The sequence below is a fragment of the Pecten maximus genome, chromosome 8, assembly GCF_902652985.1.
Source record: "Pecten maximus chromosome 8, xPecMax1.1, whole genome shotgun sequence".
NCBI lineage: Eukaryota > Metazoa > Mollusca > Bivalvia > Pectinida > Pectinidae > Pecten > Pecten maximus.
The window spans coordinates 28,045,830-28,063,915 of NC_047022.1; the positions used below are offsets into that span (position 1 = coordinate 28,045,830).

Consider the following 18,086-nt stretch of genomic DNA (forward strand, 5'->3'; position numbering starts at 1 on the left):
TTTTCAGATTTTGTGAATTAATTTTATAAACTACGAAGCAAATCAAAACATTATGTGACTTGAAGATGTAAGTTTCTGAAATTTCTAACGGAAATGGAACTAAAGACGATGATTTTATGAAACTTTACACACACTTTCTGTTATTGTCGGACTGTAACGTCAATGCGTATAATGTCCAATGACTGACGATTGTTAGTAGCATGGAGAGTAAATAAAAAATACTGTCAAAATGTAAATATAAGAAATAAGTTATCTTTTATGTTGTTTACTAGTGTGTAAACTGCATTTTCTACAGATATTTCAACATGACGCGCTATCATTTATATATCTGTAGAACAAATGCAGTTTACGCAACAGTAAACAAGAACAACAATAGAATTCATCATATAAATTCATTATTGTCATATCCGTCAAAACGGGTTATCTTGGAATAACGTAAAACTGTCTAACGTTACGTTGCTGTGGGGAAAGTAAAGTAAGACAGTTACTCGATTAACTACCCAGCTTTACTTTGCTCCACCATACCGTATCCTACGAGTAATGACATCAGAGCCTCTCTTTCTGATTATACGTATCTCATGAAATGGGTTTCCATTTTACCAACACATACAAACACGTAGAGCGAGTCATGTATTATAGAATAGAAGCTCAGGAAAGGTGTATTCAATGTTCTGTGGTTTATGAATGTTGCATACTACTGGATCGCTGTATACAGCACTTTGTCAGGAACAAGAAAAATACCGACATAATAACGAAACCGTAATTCTAGCTCAAAATCGTTAAACCGAGGGTAAATATCAATACAAATATAGATCTATAATTTCCACCCCTCTATACGATTCTCTGCAATACAAGTATCGTAGAGGAGGGAAATTGCATGTCTGTTTTAATAAGATTGAGATGTACATGGAGATCCTTGAAACAAGTTAAAGGATACTAAGGCCAGGTGTTTCGGAAGGCTAAGCGTATTGTGCTTCATCATATATTATTCTACTTCATAGAACATAATCATGTTCTAATCAGTAAATTTTATCCAATTGCATCAATAGAAGCTATTGAGCTGAGTTAAAGTGTCCGGCTCTATGTATATATCATATGGTTCAGATGACCTTCTAATGCTGATTACAGCGCGACACACACAGTTCTAACATATAGGATCATTAAGATGAATGACCCCAGCTTCATCAATATTCTTTAACTTAAAGAAATTATTTTACTTTAAAAAAAATCCATACGAAAATATTACAGAATTTAAGGTGAAAATCTTATTTAAAGAACCATTCTTAAATTCAGTAATGCTTTCTTATGGACCATTTCAAGTTAAGGAATATTGATTAATCTGGCCCCTTCTCTTTTATCTTCATCGTTATTCGTCTCGGTAATGGTCACTGTTTTAAATCGGTGTTAGGTGAAGGCCATGTTGATACATAAATAGGTATATAACAGACAGGTAAACATACCTAGATAAGAGTGTTGGTTTAGATTATCATTAACGAGATGAAGGTCCATGTTATGTCCAGGCGTATGACTAGGTGCGACATATTTTGACAGAGATAACAAAATACTAAACACAATTTATACTGCACAATCATGGGACAAAGGCAACGGGAAATCGCTAACTTTAATCTCACGAGGTTTTTTTTCATTTCAAAATCATAAAATTATCTTCCAGATAGTTCTTACCGAATTTAATTGTAAAATCAAACAAAAACAAACATGATATAAACGGAAGTTGTTTCGAGCTGTAGATGTATATGAAGGACAAACTAACAAAAGCGGCATATGTGGAGGACGATCGGAACGAGAGCCCTGTGTGGAGGACAGAAGCGATTGATTGGACAATCAGACATAATAAAAGTGACCTTTGTGGAGGACGATCGGACATAAGCGACTTGTGTGGAGGACGATCGGACATAAGCGACTTGTGTGGATGACGATCAGGACATAAGCGACTTCTGTGGAGGACGATCAGGACAAAAGCGACTTGTGTGGAGGACAATCGGACAAAAGGGACTTGTGTGGAGGACTATCGGACAAAAGGGACTTGTGTGGAGGACGATCGAATCAAGACGATTGATTAAAGGACGATCAGGCTTATTGTCAGTAACTTTTGTGGAGGACGATCGGACATAAGCGACTTGTGTGGAGGATGATCGGAAAAAGCGACTTGTGTTAGGACGATCAGACATAAACGACTTGTGCTGAGGACGATCAGACAAAAGCGACTTGTGTGGAGGACGATTGGACAAAAGCGATTGATTAGAGGACGATCAGGCATAAGTGCCTTTTGTCGAGGACGATCGGACAAAAACGACTTGTGTGGAGGACGATCAGACATAAGCGACTTGTGTTGAGGACGATCAGACAAAAGCGACTTGTATGGAGGACGATAAGATATAAGCGACTTGTATGGAGGACGATAAGATATAAGCGACTTGTGTGGAGGACGATAAGATATAAGCGACTTGTGTGGAGGACGATCGGACAAAAGCGACGTTTGTGAAGGACAATCGGACATAAGCGACTTTAATGGGGGACGAGCGATCAGACATTATCAACTTGTGTGGAGGACGATCGGACAAAAGCGATTGATTAGAGAACGATCAGGCATAAGTGACTTTTGTGGAGGACGATCAGACAAAAGCGACTCGTGTGGAGGACGATCAGACAAAAGCGACTTCTGTGGAGGACGATCGAACATAATCGACTTCTGTAGAGGACGATCGGACACAAGCGACTTGTTTGGAGGACAATCAGACAAAAGCGACTTCTGTAGAGGACGATCGGACACAAGCGACTTGTGTGGAGGACGATCAGACATAAGCGACTTGTGTGGAGGACGATCGGACATAAGCGACTTGTGTGGAGGACGATCGGACATAAGCGACTTGTGTGAAGGACGAATGGACGTTTGTCTAATCGTCCTCTACATACAGCCCGCGTTTGTCTTATCGTCCTGTACACACCTCACGTTTTTCTTACCGTCCTCTACCCAGCCTAAGTTTGTGTTATCGTCCTCTACACAAAGGCCACGGTTGTCTTATCGTCCTTTACACAGTCCACCTTTGTCTGATCGTCCTTTACACAGTCTACGTTTGTCTTATCGTCCTCTACACAGTCGACGTTTGTTTTATCGTCCTCTACACAGCCCGCGTTTGTCTGGTTGTCATCTACACAGTCCGGGTTTGTCTGATCGTCCTCTACACAGTCCACATTTATTTGATCGTCCTCTACACAGTCAGCGTCTGTCTGATTGTCCTCTTTACAGTCCGCGTTTGTCTGATCGTCCTCTACACAGTCCGCGTTTGTCTTATCGTCCTCTACACAGTCAGCGTCTGTCTGGTTGTCCTCTACACAGTCCGCGTTTGTCTGATCGTCCATTACACAGTGTCCCTGCAGGTAGGGCGTAAGAATTGTATCTGCTGTCCCCATTGCATGGTCGTAAGAGGCGACTAAATTTGGGATCTTATCTTTTCTCTTCTTTCTGAACAACTCTCTTCTTCCTTATGTCTCCCTTGACAATGCCTCACTTTTGGTCTTCAGTTGAGCGTTCGCCGCTGTGAGGAAGGCCTTGGGTTCTGTCCCCTGGCCGAGACATACCAGAGTCATTAAAAATGGTAGTTGCAACTCCTGTTTAGCGCTCAGCATATTAGGAGTGGGACGACTGGTTCGCCCGTTGTCAGTATAATGTGACCGGGTGGGGTGTCCTGCTGGGTGTCTTCGGCAGTATGCTTCAGTGAGGTAGTACTATAAATCGGCAAAAGTTCCGGCCAATCACAAGGAGACTTAACACGAACATACCGCAGCCTCCCGAAACACACATACGCACTCACCACACGCATGCATGTCGCACGCACGGGAGGCCGTCCTTAAATGACCTTAGCTGTTAATAGGACGTTAAACAAAATAAACCAAACCAAACCAAATCCTCTACACAGCCCGCGTGTGTCATATCATCCTCTACACAGTCCGTGTTTGTCTTAACATCCTCTACACAGCCCGCGTTTGTCTGATCGTCCTCTACACAGTCCGCGTTTGTCTGGTTGTCCTCTACACAGTCCGCGTTTGTCTTATCATCCTCTACACAGTCCGCGTTTGTCTGATCGTCCTCTACACAGTCCGCGTCTATAGGGGTCTCTTTGATCCGCGTCCTCTTATAGCGACGACGTTAAACCCCTAAACAATCAAACAAATTCTAACAACCTATGTTTGTCTGATCGTCCTTGTAACACACGTTTCATTTGTCCGATCGTCCTCCACACAATCTGCACGTTTGTCCGATCATCCTCTTCACACAAGTTTCATTTGTTTGATTCACAGGGACTTGTATCCCGAGTTTCCCCTGGCCCTGATACCATGTCTTTTATATCTTGGTGGAGATGAAATAAAATCGGCCGTGACATAACACCTACATGTACCTTACATTTTTGGCACACGAGATATGTATTTACCCAAACACATCTATTTAGCCCCATATCGTCGTTTTATTTCGTGCGTATAGACCCTAGATTTACACTGGTCAAAATTTCATACTTCACTCGACGCCATATTGCTAACTCTGTAGGTCGCGGGCGTTAAACAATTACAATGATATCATTGTATTAGTGATTATCTATGTCGTGCCATGTGTTTTTTTGTGTGTTTTTTTAGAAAAACAATGTGGAAAAGCTCAAATTAGACAGTTTATATGGTTTTACATGTATATAAATAGCCATTTTGTATCATGAAAATTATCAATGCAACACTATTGTGATCATTTGAACTAAACAAACCTGGCACGGCATAGATAATCACTAAGTAAGTGATATTATTGGAACTGTCTCACAAAAAAGAATTTAGGAAAGCTCTCTGAATTCTGTAGTTTCTGATTATGAAAATGGCGGGACCAGACAGTAGAGCCGGAGTTGACAGGGATCCGGATTAGACAGTGGCCGGGTTTGACAAGTTATACTGTATTATTAACCTGAAAAATATCGACCGACGACGAAGTCCGAGGTTAATTTTATTCAGGTTGATAAAATCATATAATAACCTATATCAAAAGACTATAATAGTTTCATTATAAACTGATTTCTGATTTTTGATAATCACGCAATGAATGTAAGTAACACTTGTAAATACAGAATTACAGTCTAAGTGCCGTTGAAAGCTTGGTTTAGCTTATCGATGACACGTATTCGCCATTTCTTTAATGAGTAACGGTTACATCTCCATGCAACGATCGATATAGAGAATCTGTGAAGCATTTGTAAATATTTCATTATTTATTATTGCGAAAACTACACAAGCAAACACAAACTTATACATTAAAATATATTCTCTACACTACGATAATTTGATACTCTAAGTTATTGCTGGTCATGTTTCAAAATTGCGCGAGATATGCACTATTTGACAATACCATGGGAAGGTAACTCATAATCAATCTATTTTTAGAGACATCCAGCTAACCTGAATTTTTTAAGTAACCATTTTGGCATGACCGACCAATCTGACTTATGTATCGGGAATCAGGTGACACTATTTTTGCAATTAAGAATGTGTACAAAAAATATGATCTCATTATAATCTTACATGATTTGGTTTCTTATGTAACAAATAAATTGAAAAAATGAAAATGGATCATTATAGGGAAAATGCTCAAATAACATGTGATATGTTAGTGTGATCAGTTTTATTTGTATAATGTTCAACACTGAATATTGTTTTAAATGATTTGTTTAGTAAACAAGTCGGAACTGTACATGTATAATGTAAAGACAGGATAAATAAAGATAATATTCCAATAATAAACACAATATCCAGTAATATATATCAGTAATCAGTATATTCGTAATAAATAAGTTAAGATAGTATTGTAATGATTCACACAATATCCATGCAGTACTGTATATGGATATGCTTGTAAAAGATAAAGATAGTATTCAAATGATTCACACAATATCCAGTACTGTATATGGATATGCTTGTAATAAATAAAGATAGTATTTCAATGATCAGTACGCTTGTAATAAATAAAAAGATAAATAAATACTCAGTACTGTGTGACTGTAAGAAGAAAATCACAACATTCCAATACATTTGTGTGATTTTTAGTTTTGTCTGTTCACGTAATGTTGATTTTTTTTCTACGTGGATCAGTTTTGAACGAGACTGCCCCATGATTGACACTGGCCGCGCCTGAGTTAAGTGTTATCCCTCCTTCACCATATGGTAGGCTGTTTGTAGTACTGTATGGACCGCCTGAGACTTTCCTCGTGTGAATACAAAGGTGTGTAATTCAACATTTTAGTAGCTTTCGAATATACGGAATTTACTCTCATGTTCATAAACCTCGCAGAAGCCGGTGTAAAGTTTGAGTTGATCTCGAATATAGGGGAGACAATCCAAGCTATACAAATAAAAAGCACCGCAGCCAAATAGGTTAACCAATATGGTGATGTAAAGGGTATCAACTTGAAACCACAACTTTTCAAAAACGGATCAACTAGTTCAAACATGTTCGCCATAGGAGTGTCATCACACATGAAGAACGTTTCCCCGCCAAGGTCCGAGTTTTCCCGCACGGCCTTGACCGCACATACAAACCCCCACGCCACGTTGCCAGCGTATGCCGCCTGTGTGGTTCCATTGGCAAACGGAACCATAGTCCCACCGAGCAGGTTAGCCCAGTGAAGGAAGTTCGGTACCCAGTGACAGTCGAGTTCCCCGTACATGGTCACAGGTCTGAGTGACAAGGTCTGCATTCTACCACCTACAAAAGACGTAGTACACAACAGTAAGGAAATATTAGTCATGTCTAACTTTCTGAGACTGTCAGCGAATTAACTATTTAGTGTAAACTAAATTTACTTATCAGCACGAAAACTGTTATAACGAGTATTCATTCCTATAACGAAGTAGTGTTTGAAAGTGTAACTTCATCTACTAGTTCATCTTGAACCGCAAAATGAAATGGGATGATAAAACATTAACCATCGGGTAGGCTGGCACCGTTCTGGCTCTCTACGACCTGTTCAGCTAAGTGTTTGGTAACGCCATACGGTCCGAATAGGAATTTCTTCGGTATAACAAGCGTCTCGTCGGAGTCGATGATCTCCTCGTAACCCATGACAGCAGTTTGTGAACTGCAGTACACAAAGCCACGGACGTTTTGCCTGATGCAGACTTGAAGAAGTTTTTCTGTGCCTATAAACAGACTGCGACATATTAAACCCAATCATACTAAAATTCTGTAACTTATCTACAAAACACAGCACATGCACACGTAGAAAATAGTACATATTGTTTAAACATCACAGTTCTTTTACATTTTGTATAGTTGTTTATAGTATTTCCATTTTGTCCTGGCTGGGTCGTTGTTTCCACAGTCTGTTTTCAATCCCCTATACTAGTTACGAAATAAGACGGAATACATTGAGTATCGTGTAACATGGGATTTGACCAAGAGTTGTATGGTCATGGGTTTAGTCTTTTTGTAGAATCAATGGAGGTATGGAATTATTAATCAAGCAAATTGACCTTTCAAATATGATAATCACGTATTACTAAATGTATAACTAATGGGAAAGACTATTTGCTGATGACACATCTCTTTTTAAAGTAATAAATAATAATCGAATTGATACAGCTACTAGTCTATCCAGAGATCTTGATAATAAGATAATAAGTCAATAGAAAACTTATTTCTCCTGATGTCATTTTCAAAAATGAGATCGTCGAAAATGTTTCAGCTCATTAACATCTTGGTGTATTTTTTGCTGAAGATGGTAAGTGGCATCATCATAATAACTATGTTTATAAACGCATAAATTTATTGAAGTCTTTAAAATAAAAAAAATGAATCGTAAACATTAATTTCCGTATTTACTGCTTCCATAAGACCCGTAGTAGAATATGATGATATTATCTTTGATGGATGCAGCACTACTTGAATCTATTCTATTTTTCACCTAAAATTGTATCTCAACTCTGAAAAATTGAATATTCCCACATTTTATTTGTCTGGAAAACGAATGGGGCAAGTTTATCATGCCAGACTTCGTTTAAAATGTAGCTCTCTTCGAGATCATCTATTTCATAAAAATCTTATTGAAAATCCGTATTGTACCTGCGGTCAAATTGAAACAACAAATCACTATCTCCTGGAATGTAATATGTACAACATGATACGCCATCATTACATCTATCCTATTAACAACTTGTCACTAGACTTGCTTCTTTACGGTGATTCACTGCGTACCGAAGCAGAAAATATTAATATTTTTAATTCTGTCCAATCTTTTATTATTAAAAGTAAACGCTTTGAGTCTGTATGGTATCCCTTTCACTATAAGATATCTAAACATATACATTCTAAGAATATAATGTATGTCAAAAACTGAAACCCTATGTCCCTCGTTGTCACTTCTTTATGAGGACTCACGGAAAAATGTTGCACTAACATTCCTATTCTTCTACCACCATCACCTACCCTCCTCCCCATCCTCCTCCCCTTCCGCTCCCCCACTACTCAAATAGATTAGTATTAATGAGATAATTTCTTAACCTATGTATTAATGTAATTACTGTTTATTACCATTGTATGTTAATTTCGACAGTATTGCAAATTATCTGCTGAGATTACTTTATTTATATGCGTACGGGCCAGAGTCATGCCGATCTACATACGTACAAGTTGTATGTCTGTAGCTCACCATGATATCTGCTTATTATGTTATCTGCCTGTCTCAAAGAGAAGACGGATTTATATAAGTACGAAAGTACTTCTTTCCGAATTCTTTACTATTCTATGTTTGTGTAATATTCTATGTAAATATTTGAACAATAAAATACTGTTTAAACCAAATAGAGGCTGCTAACATTATTACTTGACTGCGTAAAGGAACCTCACACTATAAACTGTATTGTGAACTTGGTTGGGACACCCTTGCTGCAAGATGGAAAGAACACAGACCTATTCTTTTATATAAAATACTTACAGGAACTGCCCCTTCATATTTAACTGAATTAATTGAAACATTATTTAACAATTCAAACCCATACTTATTAAGAAGCGAAATGAATTTTACGATTCCTGTATGCAGAACAAATACATATGCCAAAAGTTTTATACCATCTATACTGAAAGATTATAATGAACTTGCAGTAAGGTTCGATCTATCCAATATCACATCATTATATCAATTCAAGTAACTTTTAAGAAAATCTGTAAGTGACGTTATGCCAGATACCAGACTTTTTTTTAAATTATTATTGTTAATGTAGGTGATAGAAAAAATAACTAAATAAGAATGATTAATGAATATGGACAATGTTATTATGGCGAACCAATTAAGATTTTTTTGTTTAAGTTCAAATCATCTTTAAATTATCTAAAAAGAATTTAAAATCCACGAAACAAAATACTTAACAACATTTTCAATTGAACTCACCAAATACATCTACCTTGCCAAATTATTATTGCTTAACTAACTTAATCAAAATTCAGAATGCAGTATCCATGACTGGCCCCAAAACTCGTGGGTTGATGACCAGTGGCTGTTCAGCCAATATGGACATTTTTAGTCTGTATCCCATGTGTGGAGGAAAACCTTTCATGGATACTGGATTCGAAGCTAAAACATTTGATAGTTTTGAAAAGTCAAGAAAACATATATGAATTAAATTATAAGATATTGTCAATATTTTCAATCACATATTTCATATTTGATCGGTTTATGCTTTATGCTTAATTTTCTAATGACATCACATTATATATGTATACTATATGTGTATATATTTATTCATATACTAAGTGTTACCTCTAGAAGAGAACTTATATAGGCTATACCTGTTGTTTGATCTTTTTTTTCTTTCGTGAAATAAAATTTGTTGAAATTTAAAAAAGACGTTTGTCGTATATGGCCTACAGTAAATTGACCTTTGAAGTATACTAATCATCAAAATTGTTGTCGTATGTGGCCTACAGTAAATTGACCTTTGAAGTATAATAATCATCAAAATTGTTGTCGTATGTGGCCTACAGTAAATTGACCTTTGAAGTATACTAATCATCAAAATTGTTGTCGTATGTGGCCTACAGTAAATTGACCTTTGAAGTATAATAATCATCAAAATTGTTGTCGTATGAGGCCTACAGTAAATTCACCTTTGAAGTATACTAATCATCAAAATTGTTGTCGTATGAGGCCTACAGTAAATTGACCTTTGAAGTATAATAATCATCAAAATTGTTGTCGTATGAGGCCTACAGTAAATTGACCTTTGAAGTATACTAATCATCAAAATTGTTGTCGTATGTGGCCTACAGTAAATTGACCTTTGAAGTATAATAATCATCAAAATTGTTGTCGTATGTGGCCTACAGTAAATTGACCTTTGAAGTATACTAATCATCAAAATTGTTGTCGTATGTGGCCTACAGTAAATTGACCTTTGAAGTATAATAATCATCAAAATTGTTGTCGTATGTGGCCTACAGTAAATTGACCTTTGAAGTATACTAATCATCAAAATTGTTGTCGTATGAGGCCTACAGTAAATTGACCTTTGAAGTATAATAATCATCAAAATTGTTGTCGTATGAGGCCTACAGTAAATTGACCTTTGAAGTATACTAATCATCAAAATTGTTGTCGTATGAGGCCTACAGTAAATTGACCTTTGAAGTATACTAATCATCAAAATTGTTGTCGTATGTGGCCAACAGTAAATTGACTCTTGAAGTATACTAATCATCAAAATTGTTGTCGTATGTGGCCAACAGTAAATTGACTCTTGAAGTATACTACTCATCAAAATTGTTGTCGTATGTGGCCAACAGTAAATTGACTCTTGAAGTATACTAATCATCAAAATTGTTGTCGTATGTGGCTGACCTGTAACATTGACCTTGTACAAGTTGGCCTCGTTCGGAAACATCCTAACATCCACCACACTGGCTACGTGAATCACGCAGTCCACTCCACTTGTGGCGCTCTTTATGACTTCTTCATCTATGACGTCACCGACAAATGCCTCCACAGGCTTTCGTCCTCTGTAGTCTGAAATTAAGAGAAAGATATGCAGACAATAACACATAGTATATACATGTCGGATACAAACGATACAAACAAACGGATCATCTTCTGTCATTTCCTTCGGTTAAGAGTTAGTCTAGCGAGGGAAATATTTACAAATACTTTTAGCTTTAATTTCACCAGTAACACTTGAGGTGCGTACATGCGCTTACAATTGTATACACAAGAGGATAATCGGTCTTAACGGTCACTTTAGTTTTGAAATACAAGCACCTTAAAACCTTTCTATCAATGAATGGTATATAATTCTATCAGATCTGGGAGTTGCGAGAAAGATTTTTGAAATATTAGTCAATTTGACCATTTTGGTACCGCCCCCAGACCCCTGGCGTGAGGGGGACCATATGATTCACAATTTTAGTTGACCTTTAGCCACTGAATTTTGTTCAGCGGTTTTGGAGAAGTCGAAAATGTAAATAGTTTACGGACACACAACGACGGACAAAAGGCAATTAGAATAGTTTACTTGAGATTTCGTCTCAGGTGACAAAATAAAACTTCAACTCGTGTTCTTAAGTTCCAAATATATTTTATTCCGTCTACCAGGTGATGACTTTATTGGAACATAGGATACATACGAAGAAAATCCCACCAATAACGTCAGTTGTGCAGCTTCCAAATTAATGAACAGTAGGTAATGCGAAAAGGTCGAAATTCAATAACAAATCAATAACTTTAAGGTTTCAATGCCGAATATGATTAGTGCCCGCTCTAGACAGCTACCGAGACACTACTAACGACCCAAGGTGTTGTTGTTATAGATATCATGACATCATATCATGACTTATGTGCCACATCTATGCCGCCACGCCCCCCCCCCCCCCCCCCCCCTTACCTGACCATGACATGACTACGTAAGCTGGTCAGTTTGACCAATGGTCACGTCAACATGATAATTCATTATCATGTCATTCCCCAGTACCTAGTAGAAAAATACTAGCACTCAAAGATAATTTTGTAATTCAAAAATACTGATTTATAATTATCAAAATAATAGATTTATATTTATTTGATAAAGAAATATGATTACGCAATAATCACGTAATGTAGCCTATTGAGTTACATTATATCACACCTCGTCCAAGAATCATCATAATTCATTATTTTTATAATGTTGTTACTTAATTTGTCCATAGGAAAATATTGTAGAATGATTCGATATTCAATGACAATTGGCGGAAAAATTGAAATATAAATTTAAAACAAATGCACACACACGATTTTTGAAGATATGCAAGATGATGAAGAACGTTTTTGTTCGACTTACTTTCATCTTATTCAGAAATACTCACCGTCTTCGTGCAATATGAAGACAGACGTTTCATGCCTGGGGGTTCCGTTGTCACCACACTAGTTTTCATTTTGAGAATGTGACTTAAAACGGAGTTAACCTATATTTGTTTCGCGAGTGCAGAAGACGCTTCCCCTCCGAATACCTGGTCATTCTATACTCTTACAAAGGTCTCCATGCATGACTATATATTTGTGAATATTTTGCCATTGTTCTATTGTTGTTTTTTTGTTTTGTTTTTTTTGTTAGAATTACGGTTTCGTTATTATGTTGGTATTCGCTATTGTTTTGTTTTTTAATCAAAGAGGATAACTAATAAAATAGTTGATCATTTCCAAAATGACGAAATATCTTATATCAGGATAGGGGGGAATTAGATATGAGAGAGAAAAAAAATTTCAAATGTGGATATGATGGGTATCGGTATTTTTGGGATAAGAAATGTGATAAACCATGGGTCAGTCTTACTCACTGACCATTTTCAATTGTTACACATTTTACAATTACTTAAGTAGCCTGAAAACAGGCTGTACTATTTTATTTAACAGATACATGTATTTGATAAACTGTATATGGTTACAATGATTTACCAGTCAACATATAAAAGTTACATTGTAAAGCTCACATTTTATAGCAATCTAATTTAAATTAGACTTGTAATTTTCGCTCCTTAACTTATATTACAGTGTATCGTACGGGAGCGGAAATTATAAGTATAATTTTATTTAGATTGATTGCATAGTGAAAGGTGCGAGTTCACGCCAATACCATACACGGCATTGAGTACGACACTACATTTGTAGGTTAGGAGAAATATAAACAAGTTGTATAGTAGGATATTTTGTTAATTCCTGTCCCTTCAGGACCTCCCTTCTCACTCCCCCCTACCTCTGTTCGTTTATTCCTGTCCCTTCAGGACCTCCCTTCTCACTCACCCTATCTCTATCCGTTTATTCCTGTCCCTTCAGGGCCTCCCTTCTCACTCCCCCTTACCTCTATCCGTTAATTCCTGTCCCTTCAGGGCCTCCCTTCTCACTCCCCCTACCTCTATCCGTTAATTCCTGTCCCTTCAGGGCCTCCCTTCTCACTCCCCTATCTCTATCCGTTAATTCCTGTCCCCTCAGGGCCTCCCTTCTCACTCCCCTATCTCTATCCGTTAATTCCTGTCCCTTCAGGACCTCCCTTCTCACTCCCCCCTACCTCTATCCGTTTATTCATGTCCCTTCAGGACCTCCCTTCTCACTCCCCCCTACCTCTATCCGTTAATTCCTGTCCCTTCAGGGCCTCCCTTCTCACTCTCCCCTACCTCTATCCCACTCGCATGAGATTGGCCCACATATCCTACATGAGGAATAAAAACTTACTCAGCTGATTGGAAAATTTCCGTAGATCCAGGACTTTGATATGGGTGACAAAGTCTGCCTTTTCCTGGAGGAGTCGCACTATATGTTGTCCAAGACATCCGTTCCCACCAGTTACCAGAACCGTATACCTAGCCATACTACTGCCCAGTCTGTTGGGGAAATGAAACACAATTGGTTTAAGTTAATGATCATTTTTCATTTATGCGGGATTAAATATCAAAATTACAGGGCGTGATGAAATTGTCTCTTCTAATCATTAACAAGTACCATAGACGGTGTCGTAAGCATTCCTTCTGGATTATTGACGTGTGTGTATCTGTGTCGGTTGGGGATTGGATGAATGACTGGATAATGATGTTGTGATAGTCCTTTGGTTCAGCCTCTCAGATTCTCAATTTCTTTTTTATTGTAAAGTTTCCAACATATCACTTAACATTACAAACACAAACATATATTTATATATCATACAACGTAATATAATACACATATACATCACATCTGAATATGCATTACATATAATGTCACGTTATCTTTAAAAATGTTATTACCTAAAACACACACATCTTACATATACTGGAGAGCGTCATATTATTAATTAAGTTGATATTTTCTCACACAATGTATCCAACCCAATCCTATCCATTTTCTTGGATATAAAGGCCATGATAGTCTGTTGGGTAAGTTGGGGACTGGATAGTTGGTTGGAAGATCATACTAGTTTTACATTTCTGGTGTTGTTTACTTGTATTATCATCCAGGTACGAATTCTTGGTATTAACGATATGGTAATTTTCATTCTATTTTACTATCTTAAGAACAAAACTCATGTAACGCAAATAAAATGAATTATGTACTTTATAACAATTATACAACTTTTAATTATATTGTATACATCAAGTTCGTTTTTTCATCCCACCAGATAAAGGCTGAGTAAACATGATGTTTGAAATGTTTTACCATGTACGTTATATGAATTATTGAATTCGTCGAATTTGAATACATAAATATTAATCAATAAATCGATAAATGTTTTTAAAATATCAAACACTGAAAAAAGGAGACTACGCTATTCAATTTGTAGCCCAGCCACTCAAAATAATTCAGTTTTAATTCCGTACATTATTTTATTTTCTATGAATAAATATGTAAAAGTTTATATTGTAAATCAGGAGTCAAATGGCAAAGCAAGTGAAACAACTACAAAAACTAACATAATATGTAACTGGCCTGCTGTGGATGTTCTGTATACTTACATTGATGTTCTGTATACTTACATTGATGTTCTGTATACTTACATTGATGTTCTGTATACTTACATTGGTGTTCTGTATACTTACATTGATGTTCTGTATACTAACATTGATGTTCAGTATACTAACATTGATGTTCTGTATACTTACATTGATGTTCTGTATACTTACATTGATGTTCTGTATACTTACATTGATGTTCTGTATACTTACATTGATGTTCAGTATACTAACATTGATGTTCTGTATACGTACATTGATGTTCTGTATACTTACATTGATGTTCTGTATACTTACATTGATGTTCTGTACACTTACATTGATGTTCTGTATACTTACATTGATGTTCTGTATACTTACATTGATGTTCTGTATACGTACATTGATGTTCTGTATACGTACATTGATGTTCTGTATACGTACATTGATGTTCTGTATACGTACATTGATGTTCTGTATACTTACATTGATGTTCTGTATACGTACATTGATGTTCTGTATACTTACATTGATGTTCGCCTCCGTAAACACCCGGGTAGACTACCAAGTATCTTCACACTGACAATACTCGGTCAGAATTGGCGATAACTAATTAGTATCTAGATGAGGAGCAATGTCATGGACTGTCTGTGATAACGTATAGAAAAAGAAACACTATCACCACCCGATAACGATAACAGGCTGTCTGGCCTGGCTGGACCTCAGAATGCAGCAGCCTGTTGGTTTTTATATTGACCTACATTAAATTGTCAAGATAGGTGTTTGTAAATCCGCATTGAACAGTGATGTCATTATCATACTGCATCAATCTGTAATATGGTATCATTGTCATTATATATATATATATATATAAGTTGTCTTCCTTCGTCATTTGTGTTGCTAAGTTATATATCTATTTATTAGCACAAGCATCATGTGCACTATGTGTTGGTGATCCGAAGATATGGATTTGAATTTCCTGTCGTAGTTGTACCGAGAGAAATATATATAATATATAATACATTGCGATCCAGGTATTCATATCATCTTATAGACGACTTCCACAATGATCATGTCAGGGTATCAGGCCGACCATCACTGCGCCATTGAAACGTTCTTTTTTCAAGAAAGCCGATGTGGCGCAGCGGTATAAGCTGCGGGTATTTCTGGCTAGGCGATTGGGTGCCGTAGATTGGGAGTTCGAGGCCTGTCAGGGCACGAGTCAAAAAGTTGTCTTCCTTCGTCATTTGTGTTGCTAAGTTATATATCTATTTATTAGCACAAGCATCATGTGCACTATGTGTTGGTGATCCGAAGATATGGATTTGAATTTCCTGTCGTAGTTGTACCGAGAGAAATATATATAATATATAATACATTGCGATCCAGGTATTCATATCATCTTATAGACGACTTCCACAATGATCATGTCAGGGTATCAGGCCGACCATCACTGCGCCATTGAAACGTTCTTTTTTCAAGAAAGCCGATGTGGCGCAGCGGTATAAGCTGCGGGTATTTCTGGCTAGGCGATTGGGTGCCGTAGATCGTGAGTTCGAGTCCCGGTCAGGGCACGAGTCAAAAAGTTGTCTTCCTTCGTCATTTGTGTTGCTAAGTTATATATATATATATTTGTCTATATGAATTTGGCCAGAATATAGCGTTATGAATGCAATTGGGTCAGTTTAAAAGACGTCGCCGAAAGCGTATTCCGCCTTTTCGTAATGCAGAGTTATCTGCTCTTGTGAGCAGGTATTGATAGTTACGTCACTGGTTTGTGAGAGTAACGTCATAAATGTTCGGGAAAACGATGTATTTTTTCACGCAAACCATTGATGTAACAATACCTGCTCAACTAGAAATGAAAATAACGGATAACAGTGTCATTATAATGATCATTTGTAAGACCGCAAATTACATTTAAAATAAAGAGGTAAAACAGATTTGTTTTTGGTTGCAGTTGATTATTTATCCCCTTCAATTTTCAAAAGATAAAATTAGAAGCCCAAGCTTTTAGTGGATGGTAAAAGCGAAAATTATGAATGTATTTTATGTTATTTTACGTTTCTACTTTTTCTACTGTTGATTACAGAGCCTTATTTGAATTGAGCGACACACATGGTTCTAACGTATAGGATCATTATGATGTCTGGACCCGGTTTCATCAATATTGTCAAAGACAGAGCAATGAGGAAAGAAAGGAATGGGGGGGACAGGAAATATATCTTGATCTCATTAATATCCCCTTTAAAGAAGACATGGAAGAAAATCCCGATTCTTTAGAGGGCCCACTTTTAGTCGCCTTCTATCATTAACATCAAGTGAGATACAGCGGGGCTATTTGTTTAGAGGACGACCAGACAAACGCAGACTGTGTGTAGAGGACGATCAGACAAACGCGGACTGTTTAGAGGACGATCAGACAAACGCGCACTGTGTAGAGGACGATAAGACAAACGCGGGCTACACTTGTATGTAGAGGACGATCAGACAAACGCGCACTGTGTAGAGGACGATCATATAAACGTGGGCTGTGTAGAGGACGATCAGACAAACGCAGGCTGTGTAGAGGACGATCAGACAAGTATGGGACTGTTTTTAGAGGACGATCAGACAAACGCGGGCTTTGTAGAGGACGATCAGACAAGTATGGGATGTTTTAGAGGACGATCAGACAAACGCGCACTGTGTAGAGGACGATCAGACAAACGCGGGCTGTATAGAGGGCGATCAGACAAACGTGGGCTGTGTAGAGGACGATCAGACAAACGCGGGCTGTGTAGAGGACGATCAGACAAACGCAGACTGTGTGAAGGACGATCAGACAAATATACACATGCAAGTAAAAATGATATTAACAGATTGTCACAAACAGCAGAACACATACAAGCGCAACTATATGAAAAACCAAATCATTTCATGCACACAAGGGAGACCGTTTACTATAACCTTTTTTTTTCCCTTTTCGTTACATTTTTTGACTCAGTTTAGATATACATCGTACATGTCAGGCGATAAGGGGCCTGTAAACAACGGTAATCTATCGCGATGTAAACAGTTTTGTATCGTTAGTGGTTACATGTCAGGGTAATACTGATATCTGGGGGATCAAAGTATTATT

At 37.3% G+C, this 18,086-nt stretch overlaps 1 protein-coding gene across 1 annotated transcript; it reads right to left on the reverse strand.

The window, feature by feature from the left end:
- Positions 1–5,181: 5,181 nt before the first annotated feature.
- On the reverse strand, positions 5,182–15,828 carry LOC117333059 (3 beta-hydroxysteroid dehydrogenase/Delta 5-->4-isomerase-like). Its single transcript, XM_033892182.1, has 5 exons — positions 14,004–15,828; positions 13,737–13,885; positions 10,881–11,045; positions 6,976–7,188; positions 5,182–6,754 (listed from the first exon to the last, which is right to left on the reverse strand). The coding sequence occupies exons 2-5, from the start codon at positions 13,870–13,872 to the stop codon at positions 6,204–6,206; spliced, it is 1,065 nt and encodes a 354-aa protein (XP_033748073.1). The 5' UTR covers positions 13,873–13,885; positions 14,004–15,828; the 3' UTR covers positions 5,182–6,203.
- Positions 15,829–18,086: the final 2,258 nt, after the last annotated feature.